Source organism: Anguilla rostrata, chromosome 1 (genome assembly GCF_018555375.3).
Source record: "Anguilla rostrata isolate EN2019 chromosome 1, ASM1855537v3, whole genome shotgun sequence".
NCBI lineage: Eukaryota > Metazoa > Chordata > Actinopteri > Anguilliformes > Anguillidae > Anguilla > Anguilla rostrata.
In genome coordinates, this window is record NC_057933.1 from 13,580,392 (window position 1) to 13,600,631 (window position 20,240).

General features: G+C 40.3%; 2 protein-coding genes across 2 annotated transcripts; both read left to right on the forward strand.

The window, feature by feature from the left end:
- Nucleotides 1-197: 197 nt before the first annotated feature.
- gemin2 (gem (nuclear organelle) associated protein 2) lies at nt 198-3,481 on the forward strand. The gene is made up of 10 exons (XM_064323453.1): nt 198-510; nt 641-725; nt 1,200-1,289; nt 1,391-1,450; nt 1,554-1,667; nt 1,787-1,831; nt 1,962-2,030; nt 2,158-2,268; nt 2,547-2,605; nt 2,708-3,481. The coding sequence occupies exons 1-10, from the start codon at nt 392-394 to the stop codon at nt 2,742-2,744; spliced, it is 789 nt and encodes a 262-aa protein (XP_064179523.1). The 5' UTR covers nt 198-391; the 3' UTR covers nt 2,745-3,481.
- Nucleotides 3,482-3,858: 377 nt separating this feature from the next.
- pnn (pinin, desmosome associated protein) lies at nt 3,859-9,592 on the forward strand. Its single transcript, XM_064323406.1, has 9 exons — nt 3,859-4,019; nt 5,124-5,195; nt 5,322-5,390; nt 5,637-5,712; nt 5,808-5,902; nt 6,112-6,187; nt 6,862-7,017; nt 7,145-7,283; nt 7,499-9,592. Exons 1-9 carry the CDS (start codon nt 3,859-3,861, stop codon nt 8,779-8,781), a joined length of 2,127 nt encoding a protein of 708 aa, XP_064179476.1. The 3' UTR covers nt 8,782-9,592.
- Nucleotides 9,593-20,240: the final 10,648 nt, after the last annotated feature.

Here is a 20,240-nt window from a genome sequence, read left to right on the forward strand (position 1 = left end):
GTATGGAGTGCTGTTCTGTAACATTCTCCTGGTATCTATCGAACATCTGTTATTGTGTTTTTTAAAACATGGTGCAATCTAATATTCATTTATTTTTTAATCTTTTCGTGTAGTCTAATAACCAGAGATCATAGCCCGAGACTCCCTCCGGCTTTCTGACGAAACATAATAACGATAATATATCACCATGGTAACGGCGCATTCGATATACGTCATGTGGCAAAATGGAAGCGACTGGGAGAGTGGTCTGCGAAGTTTCTCACTAGATATTACTCGGTGATTATCATAAAACACAAGTTACAGAAAGTAAAAGTGTGCTTAAATTATTGTTTAATGTGTTCGCATGCGACAGTTGTCTTCATCTCTGTGTTACTGTCGTTAGCTTGCTAACATGAATTCCGATGTAGAAGAATTGATGCCCAGGCTTCTACCCATAGAAAAATGCGATATTGCAGACCTTGATCTCAGTGAACCCCCAAGGAACCCCCAGGAATACTTACGGCAGGTTCAGTAAGTCTTCCGATCCGTCAACGTTCGTACTTTGAAACTGTAGCTAACTCTCTGACAGCTAGCTCGCTTGCTAACTTTTATGCATGACTCAAAATGTGAGCTAAACTTTCCTACGGCAACGTGTTTTCAGACTGGAAGCGTCCCTTTGCCCAGACGTTGTTGTGGCCCAAATCGATCCAAAGAAACTGAAAAAGAAGCCAACTGTGAATGTATCAGTAAGTACCGAGCCCACAATTGAACTGTGTGCAGTAAGAAAATATTTTCACAAAGCTATTCTGTTCCAAGTCTGATAACTTTGCATGTAGGTAAATGCAATATTCTGGGTGAAGAGTGATGACCAGAATGTCCATATTGTACCACCACAACAACTATAGTGATTTTACATGAACTTGAAACTTACAGACTGCATAACAATGTGTCAACATTAATACAATAATCCTCAGCATTCATCAGTTTCATTTAAGGTTTGTCTAAATAGTCGGAGACTTTCACTATGCTGCATGTACCACAAACTTATCTCGAGCCTCTGATGAAAACCTTGTGTGTGGATTATTATTATTATTATTATTATTTTAAGTATTACTGAATTATTTTGATATATGAATCTCAGTGTTAACTTGAAGACTGAAATAGGAGTGCAGCCATCTTATTTTTTTAATTCATGTGAAATTATCATTATATTTTGGTAGCTTTCAGGATGCCAAGCTGCCCCTGTGGGATTTTCTCCAAGCTTCAGATGGCAGCAGCAGCAAGTTAGCAACTTTTCCGAAATCAGACAAGTACTTGGTTTTATTGTTCTAAATTGTTGTGCAACTACTGATCTGTAGATCTGTTTTGGCACCAATTTCATTTTAAACTAATTACAATGTTCTACTTTCAGAGTGTTAACAAACACAGACAACATTGGAAGGCTCAGGCTTTGGATGACAATGTGATAATGGTCAGTGTGAAGATTGTTTTAATAATATATACCTTGTGTTATAATATCTTGTGATGATGGACTGCAAAAGTCTAACCTGAGGAAAAATATTTTTCATTGCCAGCCAAAATCAGATGATGAAGAAGGATGGAAGAAGTTCTGTTTGGGGGAAAATGTTTACCACAGCCCAACACCTAGACTAAATGACAGTAACAACCCGGGTCTCGACTATGTGAAGGTAACAGACTTTTTTGTGTGTTATTGCAGAAACAGATATTAAACAAGAAGGTCACAAGAATGAGTGAATTAAAGTAATTACTACTGTTGTACATATTTACTTTTAATTAATCTCATTAGGTTGGATTTCCTCCTTTTTTGAGCATCGTGAGTCGATTGAATCAGGTGAGTATTTATACACCACCAAACTAAGCAAGTATATTACCTATGTACTTCTACTCCTTAACTTTTAATCATCATATGAAAAAAGATTTTGGAGTGTTATTTGTCATCTAATTTGCTCTCTTTCTGTTAGGCCTCTGTTTCCACGGTGCTAGAGTATTTGATAAACTGGTGTGAAGAGAGGGAGTTTGTCCCACAGCTGGTGAGTTGATTTAAATGTAGTCCTTTCATTTTGGGTCACTGTTAGCCAGTGAAGCAGTGTGTGCTTGTTTTTCATCAAGTGTAGTAATGTGAATCTATTAATTTAGTGATTGCCACTCCTCTTGCAGGGAAGATGGCTATATGCATTGTTAGCTTGTCTTGAGAAGCCTCTGCTACCAGAAGCCCATTCTCTCATTCGACAGCTGGCAAGACGATGCTCTGAAGTGCGAGCCAACCTGGTGAGTTTGTTTATCATGAGTTTTTTGTATGGGGTCTTGATTCATCTTTTTCAAAGCACATTAATATTTGGACAGTGAATTGAATAAGGGAATGAGAACAAATGTGATAAGGAAAAGACATTAAAGTTCTGGCATAAATTAATATGATTATAATTATTATTATTAATATTAATAGTAATAATAATAATAATAATAACATATATTTGCAGTATCAAATCATATCCCTGTGCAAAATGTAGTACTGAAATAACAGTTACAAATTTTCTTGAGTATTTCAGGAAAGCAAAGAAGATGAGACTTTATCTGCCCTGAACTTGATGATTTGTCTGGTTGCCAGGTAAGATCCAATCAGCACATGAATGTATTGTTGCACAGCTACAGTATTGAAAATATGTTTGTGTCAAAGTATATGTGTAACATTGTGTTTTTCCCCTTACAGGTATTTTGAACAGAATGACTTGGCGGATGAGGACTGATCCCTTGGTGTCTGTGTGCCAGTCATCCAAAATGAGAATCATTGTGTTCAGCATTTCAAAAAAATGTAATGTTATTACAATGTGATGAAGTGGCATGTACATCCCCTTTGGTGTGCAGCGATTTATTTGTCTTTAGATGTACATACTGTGCATTGTTGTCTGGATCGGAAAACCTTATTTGTACTCATGTTTTCAGGATGGTCAGAAGGGTTCCAATAAATGGGCAACAGATTGGCAGTTATATTTGATGTGACTTTCACTTATGTGATGGAAATGATTGAACAATTGTTTGCAAGCTTGTTTATTTTTACCAGACATGTCTGAAATCAATAAACATTTCCATTACCTGTTTTTTATACATTTTTTAAGGGGAGGAATTCTAACACAACTGTGAAATGAATCATTTGCAGGAGCATATTTTGAGCTAGATCAGGCTTTTTAAATTTTTTTTCTTTTGTAAAACATTATGAATTAAACATTTTTCATTTTTTGTGTGCATGGATTATTTAAATCAATCGAATGAAACCCCAGACTAATAAGGAAACAATATTAGTTTTTAAGGGAGAACTTCAAAGGTGTAGGTTAGTACAGGATGTCAAACAGTTAAATAATCCCAAATTGTGGCCCAGGTTCCCCTATAATGTTAGTTTGCTAATGGAATATTGGAGTGTTGACAAAATAATGCTGTTATTGGTTATTACGAACTGATCTTCAGTATTAAAGAAACATGCACTGTGTTCCTTGATGATGGTCTTATTTCTAACTGCATATTTCTTAAGATGACAAAAATAACTATATTTTCATTTTCAGGCAGTCCGAGTCCTCATATAACCAAAACCTGTACTACAAAGAAGGGTCAGATAAAAATAAAATGTAAACTTTAATTCAATTTCAGGTTACTGTACTTATGTTCTCGGTAGAATATAATTAAATATACGTATTAAAATAAAGGAAAAACGAACAGCTCCAGTGTGCGCCATGCTTAATTTGTCTTCCTTATTTGTACCCTGTCGGAGTGATTAACAATGCTGATTGGTGTAGTCTAGGAAAGGTGGATGCTTATTGGATATGGCAACTGTCAATTAAAGAATTTGGAACTGGGATTCACCCAGAGATGCTTTGCGGCCACGCAGACATTACTTGCCAGGAGAAAGAAGCTAAGATGGCCGTTGCCGTACGAACTCTGCAAGATCAGCTTGAAAAAGCGAAAGAGAGTTTAAAAAATGTGGACGAAAACATTCGTAAATTGACTGGCCGGGATCCCAATGAACTTAGGTAAGTATTTTTCTTGTGTGGTCAAAACAAAACCAATTGGCTGTAAAGTTTGGCTAGGTGCGGTTGCAAAAGCTAGCTAGAAGCAGCTAATCTTACCACGGTAGGTAGCTATAGCTATTCGTTAACGATAGCTACGTCGATTGTGTTCAGTCTGGTTCAACAAGTGATCTAGGTAGCTACAATTATTATGTTCTTAGGTCACAGAATACGATCAACACCTAAGTCCGTCACACCTCATATCAGTTGTTCGTTAGTAAGCTTGTTGGCTCGTTAGTTCTATATATTTGGCAGCCTCGAGATTCCGGGTAGAATAGCTGTGTTAGTTAGCTTGAGTTGAACAACATACCCATTTATCAAAGCACGGTAGTTATCCAACCAAGTAACAGGCGCGTCGAGTCGTGACTGGAAAATGTTGGCTCCTATGTGTTAACATGGCTGGATAGATGGCGGTGCTCAACTAAGGTGTGGGTATGCGTGCGCTTGGATGTTGGAGCGGGCAATCGGACACTGGGAACGTGTTGGGTACGGTTTCGTGGGGTGTTTTCTTCATCCAGTAGCGTTACAGGTTCAATTCTATATAATTTACCTAATCCTCGTAATATGGTAGAATGTGCAGATCCGATTTGATTAGTTATAGTTACCCCATATAATTACTAGTAGCTTGATAATTGGCTGGCAGTTAAGTGTTTATAAACGGGGTGTTGCTGGCTAGTATGACATGGTAACCCCAATGCCAGTCACGCCTAATTCCTTTGTTAAAAGAATTTACAAATGTATTGATTTGATCGAAACGCTGGGTTTCGCAGTTTATTCATGAGGTGTGATCCAATTTTCGAGGTACAGCTCCCTGGTCCCTCTAAATCGTTTTGGAACGTGGCATTAAGGATCCGATTTAGCAGTGAGTACTAGACGGCATTTTGTGGCCACTGTATCTTACTTGTGTAGACATCTAATTATGCAACTTATTTTTGAATAAACCACCTGTCTTAAATATGTGGTAATTTAATAACAGCTCCCCAAACCGACTTATTTGAAACCTTGTTCTGGGAGGTACGTTTTCATCAACTTCCTCAGCCACTCCTGATAATTTTATTCTCCCCACAGACCAGGCCTTGCAAGGAGGCTAACTATCACAGGCCCTGGTGGAGGTAGGGGGCGAGGAATTAACATACTAAGGTAACTAATACATTTATTTGATTGATTATTGAACTACCACAACTGTAAAACATAATGTAACAACCATTTTTGTTCCATTTACGCTGAACCAAAATGCATAATAAGTGGGATTGTTTGTTTGAAAAGGCGTGGACTCTCGGACAGCGGAGGAGGACCCCCAGCTAAACAGAGGGATATTGAAGGGGCGCTCTTGAGGTGAGAGATGTTTTGCCTTCTTGCTTTGGAATTTGAATTCGCTCTACTTTCTGTTAAACATGGTTATTGTCCTCATGTTATGCCAAATATGAGCTTGTGATGGGTCTTGAAGCTTTGAACTCTTGGCTCTCTAAGTGCTTCTTGTCGTGATCATCCTGGCAAAGAAAAAATATATTTTTTTGTAGATTTGTATGTCTTTTTGAGGCACTTGATCCTTCTTCCAGTAATATGTGTGTGAATTCATAGGCTGGCCGGAGATCAGCGAGCAAGGAGAGATTCACGCAATGACAGCGACGCTGAGGATGATGACGATGTCAAAAAGGTAAGCTGTCCCTCTGCTTAGCTGCACTACGGCAGTTTTGGTCAAAATCACTTCTTTTGCCTACTCATTCTTGATTTTTCCTAATTCATCAAAAGCCAGCGTTGCAGTCATCAGTTGTTGCTACCTCCAAAGAACGAACACGTCGAGACCTTATCCAGGATCAGACCATGGATGAGAGGGGAAAACAAAGGTAAAGTCTTCTTTGAAGCTTAAAATTTAGTTAATATGCTTTTTTGTTGCTGTGATTAATTGTTTGCTGTGTGCAGTGTGACTTGGAATTCAATGTAGGAGTTGTAGGTGATAGAGGTTTCTATGCTTGAAATAAAAAAATTTTTTTTTGCTTCTTGACCCATAATGTGTTTCAAATGGTTTATTTATCACCATTGTGCCTACCTGCAGGAATCGACGTATGTTTGGCCTGTTAATGGGAACACTTCAGAAGTTTAAACAGGAGTCTACAGTGGCCACTGAGAAGGTAGGAGAATCCAAATATGGTCCAATAAATGGTCAGAAATATAGGTATAAACTTGTAGATGCAATTTTTATTTATTTGTGTCCTGGTAGAACTGCAGGGTGGCACCAGGATAGTATTTATTATTTAAAATGTGTTGTAGCTGTGCAGCCGAATGACTTTTCTACAATCTTCCCAAATGTGCTTGTATCACACCCCTTCCTATATCACTTCATTGGCTCCCTGTAACTGCTTCTGTCAAGGTTAAAACCTTGGTACTTGCCTACAGAGCACTTAATGGAACAGCTCCACTATACCTCCAATCAATCTTTGCTCCCCCGCCCCCCCATTGATGAACATTTCCCCGTGGACTGGAGAGCAGAATCATTGTCCATCTGCAGACTGTTGATTTGCATTTGTGTTTTAGTGATGTTGCATAATATTCCTTGGTGAATTTACTTATGGTCTCCTACATTGTAAATATTACTGTATGATTATCTACTAAATTAATTTAGTGTAATGTTGGCACAGATGTTCTGAATGAATATGATGACCGTTGATAGATCTGACAAATTTGTAAATCCATACACCGTATTCAGTGTCTACACCTTTCATTGATGTTGTTCATCTATGCAATGGGTATAGGGTACGTTGATGTATATCAAGTTAAGCAGCAGTACAAAATAATTGTCTTGCAGCAAAAAAGACGTTTAGAAATTGAACAGAAGCTCGAAGTGCAAGCAGAGCTGGAACGCAAGAAAGTTGAGAGCGAAAGACGAGAGCTCTTTGAAGAAAGGCGTGCAAAACAGACAGAGCTGAAACTTTTGGAACAAAAAGTGGAACTTGCTCACTTGGTAAGTACCTTCTACAGCCTGCTTGCTTTGTAGTTCTGAGTGGGGAAAAAAGTTATACTTTTTTCAGAGAGTCAGAGTCAGGGAGAATTGCTTTTCTTTGTATTAACTGTCATCTTTTTTTTTCCAGCAAGAAGAGTGGAACGTGCACAATGCTAAAATAATAAAGTACATCCGTACAAAAACAAAGCCTTCAATTTTCTATATTCCTGGTAGGATGTGCTCAGCCACTCATAAGCTCTTAGAGGAATCTCAGAAAAAAATGAATGGTAAGCATAAAATCGTGTTTTTTCAGTTAGTTACTGTACTGTGTTAAAATACTTTCTTGATTGAAGCACTACTTGGAGATATAGCAACTAGGCAGCCCTCAAATATTTAACCTCGTTCTTTAGTCTTGATCTGAAAGACATGAAGTTAATCTTTGGGGAGAAAAGCTGAGTATACTTTAGGATTTAAAGTCCTTATACTGTCCACATGTTTACAGTCTTGTTTGACGAGAGGCGCGCTGAGTTTGCTGAACAGCTGAACAAGATGGAAGTGCGTCCCAGGCGCCAGTTACTGAGGGGAAAAGACCAAGAGGACAATCGGAATGAAGACCAGAAGAAGGAAGAGCAAGAGGAGGGTAAGCCAACCGGGCAGGAGGTGGAGGTGACAGGTAACCAGAATGATATAGAGATGGAAGAGGCAGTTGAGGGGGATGCAGAGGTGAGCGTAGAGCAGGCTGTCAGGGAGCAGGGAGAGGATGCAGTGCAAGAACAGAAGCAGTCAGTGGGAATGGCAGGGGCAGAGGAAGAGGAGGAAGAGGAAGGAGAGGAGGAGGAGGAGGATGATAGGTTAGTGGAGGGCTGGGAGGTGGAAGAGCAGAGGGAGGTTACTGAGACTAGGAAGGTTGAGGATAGCCAGTGTAGGGGTGGGGACGTCCAGATGGAAGAACCTAATGAAGAACCTAAAGAAGAGAGTCAAGGACCAGTGGAGATGGAGGTAGGTAATGAGAAGAAGATGGAAGATGAGGTCGAGGGAGACGGAGAGCCTCTTGTAGTAGAACCCATAACAGAGTCGGAGAGCCAAGAGAACGGCCTTGAAACCTGTACTGCCGCAAAAGAGCAACCGTCTGAGGCGCAGGAGCCCCTGGTTCCGGAGCCAGGCGCTGAAGTAGCCGAAGTAGCTGAAGCAGCTGCTGCAGTTCCCGAGACCCAGGTTACCCAGCAGCCGGCTGTACATCAGCCCTTTGGGCCGGTGGAGAGGCAGGAGCACACACTCCAGCCGCAAGCGGAAGACGAGGCCAAAGAGCAAGCTGGCCAGGGCGACGGCAGGGGCAGAGCCAAGGATAAGAAGAAGAGCCGGAGCAGCAGCAGGAGCTCGTCCTCCAGCAGCAGCTCCAGCTCCAGCGGCTCCAGCGGCAGCAGCTCCAGCTCCAGCAGCAGCAGCCGGAGCAGCTCCACCAGCAGCACCAGCAGCTCCAGCACCAGCAGCCGGAGCAGGAGTCGTAGCCGGGGCAGGGGCGGGGGGGGCCACGCCAGGGACAGGAAGCGCAGGAGGAGGCCCTCAGAGAAGGAGAGGGACAGGGAGAGGAAGAGGGGTGGAGGAGTGGGTGCCGAGAGGAGCCACAAATCGTCCAAGGGCGGCAGCAGAGATGGGAAAGGTTCCAAAGACAAGAGCTCCAAGTCAGACAGGAAGAGGTCCGGCGCTGAAGGCAGTCGCTCAGGGAAAAGGCCCCCCCGGAGCGACAGGGACCGGAAGTCAGACAGGAAAGACAAGAGGCATTAAAGAAAGCCGAGTGTGGCAAGTTTGTTTTCTTATTTTAAAAGTGGAAAGCCAGTTGCTTCAGGAAAGTATTGTGTACGGACACAGGGAAGAGGGTTTATCTGTTAACTGCGCCTTAAACTTTACATTACTGTTCTCAAAAACATTACTTACAAATAATGTGGGATTTAAAAGTTTTCCCCCATTTTAAACATGGCTTGATATTTGTCTCATTGCCCATTTAACTGTTGCAGACTTGCCATGTTTCAAAGCTTGTATTGCTTGAACTCGCTTACAAACGAGTTACATGAGGAAACGGAATACTTGGGAGTCAAGAGCTCTTGTGTGCATTTTAAAATGAGTGAATGTCACAATGGTGTTTTTTAATATGAAAAGAAACCTTGGTGAATTTTTTTAAAAGAACAAGCTTAATTTTTTTTATTCTACTGCGGATAATGTGATTCATTAATTTCTCGTTTTTTTCTTGGAGACTGTGGGTAAATCACCATAATTCGAAATGTCTTAAATGAGTCAATGATCTTACTTGGCTAAAAGATTCTGTGCTGGTGTTACGCCACATGCCACAGTCCAGCTTCATATGTAGTTACGCCAGTTTGTCCCCGTTATAATGTAAAGCGAGTGTAATTTGCAGTTGTTTAGCTGTGTGAATGTCATACCTTCACATGTAATTAATTATTTGGTAAATGTTTGACATAGAGATGATCAAGTGCTTCATCAGAAGAAAGATTTTGTGGAAAGCACTTAGGAAGCTCCTGTTTTTTTTCTACAAATGGAACACTGCCGTCTACGTAAATAAAATGAATAGCTGGCTCAAGTACTTGTTCCATGTCCTTATTAATTTTTTTCCAAGTAGGGATTTGCCTTTTTTCACAGATAAGGGTTTGTAATTGTGCAGTGATGCACTACATTGGATTTTTCTTGAACAAATAAAAAACCAATATAATTTTATTATACTACCCACTAATGCTTAACATATTTCTCATGCGTATGACTTATGTGTACAGTGATGTATATTTTTTTGTGAAATCTTCCAGTATTTGACACGTCTATGACAAAAGGAAAAACCTGAGTCGGGCTTTTATAGTACAAGCTGCACAATGTGCATATCATGTTCTATGAGATGAGTAAAAGTAGGGTAGATTTATAAAATAATCAATTTGCCGGAAATAGTCATGCTTGTGGGAATATAGCACAAGTTCTTGGCTTGTGGGAACATAATGCTATAGATTACTTGCATATGCTTACCATGTGCCCTTAACCAGAGTGGATGCAAGAATGTAGAATTTACAATGCTCTGCTTTACATCAGTTTCATGCCATCGCCATAATACCTGACCGAATTACTGTTTAATGAAAAATACGACGGTACGGGGGACAATATGTTACTTATATCGAACTGAAATGCACGAGATTGAACTTAATTTAGGCTGGTAGGTTATGTTTAATCTCCATTTAAAATGTACATTTCAGCATTAAAGTGGTACAATTGGGTGTATGTCGAGTCCTACGTATGACGCTACTGATAAAGTGGACTTCTCTGATAATGACAGTGCAGCCCAGCTGATGGATTGCCCTGTGAACAGGAGCCAGCAGCTGGTAGTGTGTCCTTGTCTTGGAACTGATGGAGCGTGTGACTGCAGTAAGCCAAGCCTGTGAATACAGCTGGACATCCCAAATAAAGAAAAAAAAATTGAAGTATATTAAAAAATCTTGAAAATAGCATGAAAATAGTTAAAATGTGCTCCAGATGTGCATGTTATTTGGCCCCACGCGAAATTGTTAGGTCATGCTTCCCCAGGGCTGCCCAACCCTGTTCCTGCGGGTCTACCGTCCTGTAGGTTATCACTCCAACTCTAAAATGACATGCCTGATTCAACACCTAGAGATCTCACTGAGATGCTGTTTAGTAGAATCAGATGTGCCAAATTTGGGTTAAAATGAAAACCTATAGGATGGTAGATCTCCAGGAACAGAACTGGGTAGCCGGAGCTACACCATCTTCAGCAGTATGTAATATACAGTGTTATTGTGTATTTTTAATTTATGTTGGGGAAAAAATCTGAGAACAAACATTGGGAGTATTGAGGAAATGAATGGAGACAGTGAGGCAGCACGCTTCTTCCTGCCCGCTAGGCATTTGTTACAGAGTTTGTGTGCAAATCAACCTCCTCTGGAGAGGAATAGCAATTGGATGCCGTGGATTCACTTGGGTTTCACATTAGACTGATTATTTGCATTCTGAGCATGAACGGGTGCTCATTGGAAAGCAGTGGGTGTATGCCAAAACCTTATTCAGTTTTAGGACCAAACTGAGCAAACTAGAAGCCCTAGTTGAAGATAAAATAATATGTTGAAGACAAAATAAATTCTTTTGTTTTGTGTAATGGCTTATGGTTTGTAAACCAGTGTGCACACACAAGTTATACTATGCTTGTGCGTGGACATTTTCCTGTATTTAAGCAAATGCCACAATGAAGTAGATGGAAGATGGCTGCTCTGAGGGCATGAATGTTGGTGCCCAGCCATCTGAATATGCTATATTGGAATAAAATAATTACAAATGAAACAGTCTCTGTTGATCAGCATGTAGCCTTGCATAAGTATAATAACGTTAAAGTACATTTTCCCCCTAAAATGTTCTCTCACTGAAAGTAAGTGCATTAGTAGGGCCCTGTTTTTAGGATGATCACAAGTACCTTCATTCTGGTTATATCACTGGTTCCCCCCTCCCCTTTACTCACCCTACCTTCTCATTATCGACTTGTTCTTCGCAGTAAATGTACTCGCAGCCAACTGCCTTATCTTTGGTTTTGACTTCTCAGTACAGTACCACACTATTGATCAAGCCCCATCACTCATTCATTTTGCCGATTGCCAAGCTAAGATCTCTGAAGCTAACATCATTAGTGCCTTCTAAATCAAATTCGCTGCTTCCTAGGTTCCTGCAGGTTTTGCTGGAAGGACAGGTTTATTTCATTCAAAAGATCATTGATGTTCTCTGAAGCCTGTGCTACTGTAGCTCTTGTTGAGAAATTACCCACCTCTCCTTCACTATTTCCTCTGTAGCAGCAGATCATGATTTGTCAGTGATCTTTGGCTTTTTGCTTGTTACTTGAAGGTATGCAGAAACTGTACCAATGTAGAACAAATGTATTAATGGGAATATCTTTCTCCCTTTGTTACATTTGTACTTTCTAGTTTTTTTCCCCCACATCCAAAAATTCACCACACAATTCATCTACTAATATGTAACAATAAAATACGGTACAGTGATTTCGCACAAGATGAAGGCACTGAGATGGAAAAAATGACCGTGCTGTGACCTGGAAATAATAGTGTTTAAACCCATTACTCTGCTTCAAAAAAAAAAAGCAAAAACTTAACATCCTGCCATTGTTGCAACACAAAAATTCAATTTTGAGATCTTCGTCTCATCTCAGCCTTTCAGAGATTCGGGACATTTGTTTGCCGGGAGCGGGTTCCCAAACGCTGGGCATCGGTTGCATTAGCAGCATTATCTGATGCTCCCTGTGCTCCCAGAATAACAACCTTCAATTTCACCCTTCATCTTCCATTTAAAAATAAATATGAATGTCATTCCGTGTTTCTCGCGGTCGCTGCAACCTACATATTTTCACCTCCACTATTCAAGTGCCTCAGTAGTCAGTGCAGTCATATTCTCTATGGATTCACTTGCTGTGTCTTTTCAGATCCCTGATTCAGTCTGTTCCTGGAAGGGGCTGTGCTTATAGAACCTAACCAGCCTCATGCCAGACGAGTGTGTTTTTGGTGTTCTTTTTTTTCCCTTTAAAGATATTCTCTCAGCCTACAGCATCTGTTCTGGGTAACAGTCTTTCCCCTCTCAGCAAGCCTGAGACACTGTATTCCTGTTCACCTGCTGATTTATCAGATGTTTAGAATTTACTGCTACTCGCTTTTGACCCCAACGGACATTTTACCACCTTGGATCTGCTCAGCCATCAACCGTAGGCAGAAGGGACTGACATGGGAAAGGATGCTTGAAACTCAATACCCTCATCAGCCCTTACAAACCTCTTGCTTCCTGAATTCAGTCCTAGTAGCACGCTCTTCAGTTCCACTCATCATTAATGATTACAGCTACCAGTGCAGAAGACACTGGTACCACATATACCTGAGGAAAGTACTCAACAGATGAGATTTTCCTGCTGACCAGAACTGGAGTTGCTAATTTCACCTAAGTGTTTGCACTGCTTGCTCTCTGATGTATTCCTGATGACCTCATTGAACATCCGCTGCCCTTGAATTCTTATAATCTCTCAAATGCACAATGCCTTAAAACTGCTTTCACTTAAAAAGTACATCCTTAGCTTAGAATTCTCTGCATTTTGTAGTCACACTCGTCACCCCTTTTGACTGCAGCCACACTTCTAATAGCATACTGGATTAAGGTCTGGGAGATGTGCATTGTCAGGTTTTTAATTAATTGCTTAAAAATTCAATGTCAATTCAGCTCTTTCTTAAGTTAAAAAAAACTCCCGTGTTCCTTGTGGAATAATCAAGTGAGTCACTGATTCACTGACCGACTTAAAGAGAAATTACATTTTCTCTGACGTACCCCTTATTAAAATCCCTCCTGAAATGTTAAAATATGGAAATAAATATAAACATATTTCAAATATGTTCAAATAGGGGGGCGACATAGCTCAGGAGGTAAGAGCGGTTGTCTGGCAGTCGGAGGGATGCCGGTTCGATCCCCCGCCCTGGCCGTGTAGAGGTGTCCCTGAGCAAGACACCTAACCCCTAATTGCTCCCAACGAACTGACTGGTACCTTGCATGGCAGCCTTTCACCATTGGTGTGTGAATGGGTGAATGAGAGGCATCAATTGTAAAGTGCTTTTGATAAAAGCGCTATATAAATGCAGTCCTTTTACCATTACCGTTTACCAAAACAGTGTATGGTTTTCATTTTAATCCAGGTTTGTCACACCTCATTCTACTAATTAGCAGCTCTTGTTGTTGAATGAGGTGTGCTTTGTTGAGGTTGGAGTGAAAACCTACAGGATGGTAGATCTTGAGGAGCAGGGCTGGGCAACCGTGATGTACAGTGTAGCTATAGGCAACAGTTGCTAGAATACAGAGAACCTCCAGGAGTTGTGCAGTGACTGAGAACTTCCACTGAGTGTCAGTAAAACCTTATTTTAAATGCAGCAATCAGTCCACAAGATGAGCACCAAAGCTATATGGTGTCTTTCATGGATCATGATTTAAAGTGTTTATATATTTTGGGTATAATATTAATGACAATGAGTGTAAAAATATACTAGAAACTGAAAGCATATATTTTTTGCATGCCATGAGAGCTGCATTGCTTGCCTTTTTATTGAACTCCTCTCTCAAATGTGCAACCATTTTAAAGAAATGGGCTTTCTTGTGCTGATTTTTTGACGTGACTTCAAGAGACCATAAAGCACATCCAGAGTTGGCTTGACGTAGCATCCTCTTCCCCTTTTCAATAAAAAGATGGTCCTTTTTTAAATCTTAAAAACAACCTTTCTGTTATTTCTCTTTATTTCTGCGATAGAAAACAGGGCTTGTTCAATCTTTAACAATTACTCGACTGTAATATGTAAGTCAGCCATTGCAATTCAATACACTGAATTACAACGGCAGCGATAATCGCAAAATCATTATTGATAGACGTGTATGGAGTCCTCCTCTACGTGCTTATGTGAGTGCAGAATGTCGTGTCGCTGCTGGAGACAGGGAGTCTCTCTGCATTCCGTCTGAGATTGCCTCAGTATTCTCCACACGGCCCTGGGTGTTCCGCGAGTGCAGACTGCAAAGTGACCAGTCAGCTGTTCAGCTCCCCATTAGCAGTGTGTGTCTTTGATGAAACGGGATGATAAATCCTCTCTATTGATTCCATAGTAAGAAAATTGCCACATACACAGAGTTCTTAATGATGCTGAGACGGTTGTTCACAGAAAATGGGAATCGAGGCAACTGAAGGGATAGAAAGCCATTGGTTCCCATCATCGCTTGTAAACAAATGTCTTTTTTTTTTATGAATCTGTCTTCTACTGTTCCTAAAGGAGCAGGTAAATATCATTTTGATTGAATGAAAAAGGCCCCTGCAAAAAACATCAAACAACTGAATGTCATTACTGTATTTTCTTGATTTAATGAACATCTGACAAATGCATCCATATCCGTATAGACACATCAGCATGTTATCGTGCTACTTTATCCTTGATCAGCCAGTATAAATGAAAACACATCATTATTTTTTAATCGTAACTTATACCTGATGGAACGCGCTGGGATTCCTTGCATTAGAAACACTGCATGAAGCACTGCGATGCTATAAGTGAATGGACACACGATCATGTAATATTACCATCCAAACTGCCTTCAGGTGTATGTCTGCAGCAGCACTTTGCCCGTAGTCAGCGGTTTTGCTGCTCCAGTGAAAGCACTCCAATAGTCAGATCAATCGCACAATTTCCTCTGTAGTATCAAAGCTAGCAAGCCTGAGCACAGCTTAATGAGGACCACGGGACATTTTTTTTTTTTTTTTTTTTGGAACACTGACTTCATGTTAAGTGGTCGATGTCTGTTAAAAAGGTAAAATTTTCTACTGACACTCAGAGCCTCTGAGGAAGCCAGATCAGGATGGAATCTGAGGCATTGTCCACTAATTATTTTGAACGAATAATGTGGAGTTGTGAAGGCAAATGAGACAAATCTAAATCTTCAAAAGAAGATGTTTTCATTGAAAAGCCCAAACGGTATCTGCCTTTTATGAAAGGCCACACTGTACTCCAAGATCTCTTTAAAAAAAATCATGAGATCCAAATGATAATTTCACTGGATGAAGATGACAGACATGCTAATGATGTTCCAGAGTAAGTACTCAAAACCAACAAGACCAATTACAGGTTCCAATAAATACACCGTATAATTAACTTACTGAGGGTTTGCCAATTATCCTGTCAATCTTTACCAGTTCTTGCAATTTTAAGCCAAGGAATACAGCCAATGGCAGCAATCTGGTGGTATGGAACTGCAGTATTGTTTTTTTTATTTATTATATCTGCATTGAGCTAGATCCAGCTATGAGAAATATTGGCTAAAAATGTCTGCCAAAGGACTAAAATTATTGTCAGTTATTGTAGTTGATCAGCTTACTGTAGCTAGGTAGTTTGCAAAAATATAAAAATAATTCAGCCATACCAGGGTATAGACCTTTGCCTTCAATGGAAGCTAGCTACCTGTTTTAAGTGTTTGACAGATAGCAAGGCAAAAGTGACAGAAATCTTGTGTTTATAAGAGTGCTTGAATGAGATATTTCATACTACATTTTGACAGTTGGCAAGACACCTAAATTGTGGGCTTGTTTTTTTGTTATTTGCTGAAATGCTTTATATTCGTATTCATATGAAATATTTCTTTTTTCTAGTGGTGATATCTCAACTTTATACAATTGATGTTGTCACGATCAAACTGGCCTGTGGGAATGTGCAGGATGCTTGGTGTCATCACACCCACCTAGCCAGCATACTACCATTTTTGGTTAAATGAGAAAAGGTAGATAGATAGCAACAAAAAAAAAGAGTCACACCTCTGATGAAATGTATTAGAATCAGGTTGTTTGTCATTCTTTAATCACGTAGAGGTTTAAAAAAAAAAAAATTACTCTGTAGATACATCTCTTATTCTTTACCCATGACCCAAGTATGAACTGGGATTTACACGTGCTATTTAGGGGCTGAAGTACTCGCTCCATCGGGGCTGAATCATGTTAACCGGGAAATGACTGGCCGATTCAGACCAGTGCATGATGTAAGAGACCAGCTCTGTCAGATCCCCTCCTACCTCCAGCAGTGCGCAGTTGACTGTGGATGGTGGGGAAGGCTGCATGCTACCCTGGCAACAGCAGGTTTAGAGGATGCTTTGTGTGCGGAGGCCCTGGAGGGTCCGTCTCCATCCTTAATTGAAATACCTCTAAATGGGCCCTGACTGCTGGCCTGGCACTTTCCTGTCTGTAACCCCAGGGAGACCGGTCCTGCTCTGGCCTCTTTTGCATGGTGGCTGTTGTGTCATGCACACTAGATTGCTAACGATGTTAGGTTCAGACCAAGAGGAGTGTCCTTTCTCTTTGACCATATGGAGGAGATTCAGCGAAGGTCGCTACATGCTGTGCATTCAACACACCTCATTGGCTGATTAATTCTGTCTCAGTCTCTCAGTGCTCACAAGGATACATTTTCCCCACGGCCTAATATCTTGACCAGTATGCAAAGCAACTAGCAGTGGCCCTGGCCCTGAGCAAGAGATTAGCAATATCCGGAGTCTACTCAAAAAACAGTTGTTTTTTCTGCTACAGTCATTGTTTCCTGTCATTTTCAAATCAAGTGGTGCATAAGGAAATTCCCTAGTCTCATCAAAGAAGGAACTAGTCTGAGAAATCCAGCCAGTTAAATTTAGTATGTAAATGAAATGGTGGACAATAAATGATGTGAACACCACAAGCAATATCCAGCTAACAAGGCAGAGGAAAAAACAGAGAAGAGTGTCCAGAGAAGAAATGCTGTTTGCTACAGTATGTCAAAATTAAATAACAGTGCAGCATTATCATTAGTTTCACAAGTATTATCTTGTAATTATTTAACATGATCAATTATCTTGTAAAAGAATAATCATTAGATCATCATGTTCTTCATTCTCCTCCTACTTGAGATCAGATATGACTAGGTATTTAACGGTAGTAATATTTTCTATCATCCATAACACTAACTACATGCAAATCAGAAATGGCCATTTCTTTTCAATATGATCCTTGAAAGAGTGGGGTAGGCGGGGGGATTTACAATGAGGAAGAACCAGGCAACATAAAATATTTGAAAGACAGCTAAAGCAAACCTAAAGAATAAGCAATAAGTACCTGACCAAGTGTGCTAATTTACTCGAGTGGCCCTGTGTGACCTCTCTTAAAAACCAACATTATTAAGAGGATAGGATAACTGAATTGATTTTAAATGACTAGTGTACTCTTCCCAGACATTCAGAATTGATTTTTCTTTTTAGAGGAAGTCATCTCTTGTGTATATGTAAGTGAATTTTGGTATCACACCAAAATAGGAACAGCCCCAGGCACAGGAGTAGAACTGCTAACACAACAGACAGCCATTATAAAAGGCACAGTCCATTAGTTTAATCATTAGAGATTTTTTTAAAAGTGGTGACAAGAAGTCAAAGAGACCTTGAGTACAAATTAAAAATGTAATTACTTATCAGCTGAAAAGATGAGGGGAAAAAAAAACATTTTTGCAAATAACTTTTTTTCCCCAATCAGAGTATTGTTTTGCATTTATTAATTAGCTAAAAGAGGAAATAAATACAAGGAACCATTCCCAGGATAATTGTCATTTAGGCCTATTTAGCATTTGTGTTGCGTAATTTAAAATAATGGCATTAGGTCTGATGACCTTTAAGGAACCTGCTCCCAGTCCCAATATCTTCAGTCCAAATGTTACCTTTGTGTTCTTCCCCAGTGCAAGCTATGTGTTGTTATTGTGCTTCTTTCTGGTGCAGATGCAAGTTGTTTTCAGATATGGGCTGTGAGTGTAGGGAATGGTTCTCTAACATGGGCTTTGTTATAAGCAGCTATGTGAAGTGTCTTTCAGCTCCATTGGTCAGTGAACATGAGCTGTTCCCTCCAGGCTGAAGACACACAGGAGAGGAGGACTGAGAACTTGAGTGGCTGCAGGGTTTTTACGTAAATCTTAGCGGTAATAGCTCTGAGATCTGGGAAGGTAAGATTATGTTTTTTGAGTAAAAGAATAAAGAAGGTCATGGCCTTTGCGGTGTTTTTTAATTTGCTTTTTGTTTTGTTTTGGCACTAGTTTTAGGAAAGGCAGATACCAGGCCAAATTTGCATTGGTTGTATAGGATGGTACAACCAATAAAAAAAGAAACACGAATTGCTTATAATGAATGTCCAACACAACTAATCTGCTGGAAAGGTAGAATAATATATATAGGAGTTTTTGTTTCTGAACATACCAACCTCATGTTCTGTTGGAAACATTACATTATTTTTCATTTTAAAAGCTTTACATTTAAGGAGTTTAGTTGCACTGGGATCTGTTACTAAGTATTTGGCAACAGAAGAACTGAGGTCAGGAACTAGCCATTTTATGACATTAAATTAGGCAATTGCTTTTTTTGATATGACTTGCGAAGTGAGTTATTTTATATAATAATTTTTTTGTGATGAATGAATCTGTATTTTTTATGCCATGTTCTATTATCTAACTGCCCCCAGCTGCTCTCTGATTCCCCCTTGTGGCCTGTACTCCTGGTTGGAGTACTTAACAGGGGCAGGCATTAAATCTGCAACTGAATTAACTGACATTACATTTATTTGGAAGATGCTTTTTTCCAAAGCAACGTACAATAGTTAATTACTGTGATACCAGCGCAGTATGTGAGAGTACATGTATCATCATAGTTCCCATCATATAACAATATATTGCAATATATAAAATTTCTGGAATGGCGGGGCCTACTCCAATTTTGATTGTTACTTTTTAGTGAGTTTCATTGTTGTGGATGCATTAGGCTGTGGGTGTAGGGGGTGTGTAGTTAAAGCCAAAAAGAATAAAAATCATAGATCCTGATTTTGGTTGTTCAGAGATCCAATGTAGCCTACATCCTGCAATGAACTCGTTCAAGACACTTCTGCTCAGAGTTGTCTAGTTCAGTATATTCACCATGGCCTAATTTAAAGCATAATTTAGCACTGTTGACGAAAGAGAAAAGGGGGTGTTGAGACCTGCTGTGTAAATGTTTACTCCAATTTTGAGCACGCATGGACACATTTCTGATGGCCAGCGCTCAAGCTGATTTCCGTCATGTGGCGGATGACTCTCACGCTTCGCAAAAGCGCCCTAGCTTGGAGAAGCAAGGACAAATGTAAAAAGACAAAGCTGGTGCTTCTCGGCTCGTAGCCGGGAAGCGTTTCGGGCTGCGCTGTCACGTCCCGCGTTCCGAGGAGGCATCTGTGAGATGGTTGAGCTCTCCCCGCTAACGAGAGCCAGGGCTTAGCGAACTGATGAGGATGCAGTGCCGCAGACGTCACCCGCAGCACCATGGCAACGGCAGGGGAGGGTCTGCACGGCGCCTACCTCTGCAAGACAGCCTCTGTGATGAAGGCGTGGGCCGCAGCGGCTGACAGCTATCACAAGCACAGGAAACGGGCACAGATGAACAATGCATTAAAACCTAACCTTTTAATGTTCTAAAATGCCAGGTAATATATATCCGCTCACAAACACCTCCAGGGTTATATAAGCCTTTTCTGTCATAACGTGACAGAAGAGAATTTCATTTTTAACTGGGCTTTTACAGAGTAGAAATCATATGATATGTCTGGAAAAACGAATCATTTGTTTTTAAACCTGCAAACTGCAAGCTAC

Coding starts and splice junctions, on each gene's coding strand:
- pnn (XM_064323406.1), top strand. CDS start 3,859: ATGCTTTGCGGCCACGCAGACATTACTTGCCAGGAGAAAGAAGCTAAG. Junction 5,713..5,807: donor ATGATGACGATGTCAAAAAG/GTAAGCTGTCCC, acceptor ATTCATCAAAAG/CCAGCGTTGCAGTCATCAGT. Junction 7,284..7,498: donor ATCTCAGAAAAAAATGAATG/GTAAGCATAAAA, acceptor ACATGTTTACAG/TCTTGTTTGACGAGAGGCGC.
- gemin2 (XM_064323453.1), top strand. CDS start 392: ATGAATTCCGATGTAGAAGAATTGATGCCCAGGCTTCTACCCATAGAA. Junction 1,290..1,390: donor ACTTTTCCGAAATCAGACAA/GTACTTGGTTTT, acceptor TTCTACTTTCAG/AGTGTTAACAAACACAGACA. Junction 2,606..2,707: donor ATGATTTGTCTGGTTGCCAG/GTAAGATCCAAT, acceptor TTCCCCTTACAG/GTATTTTGAACAGAATGACT.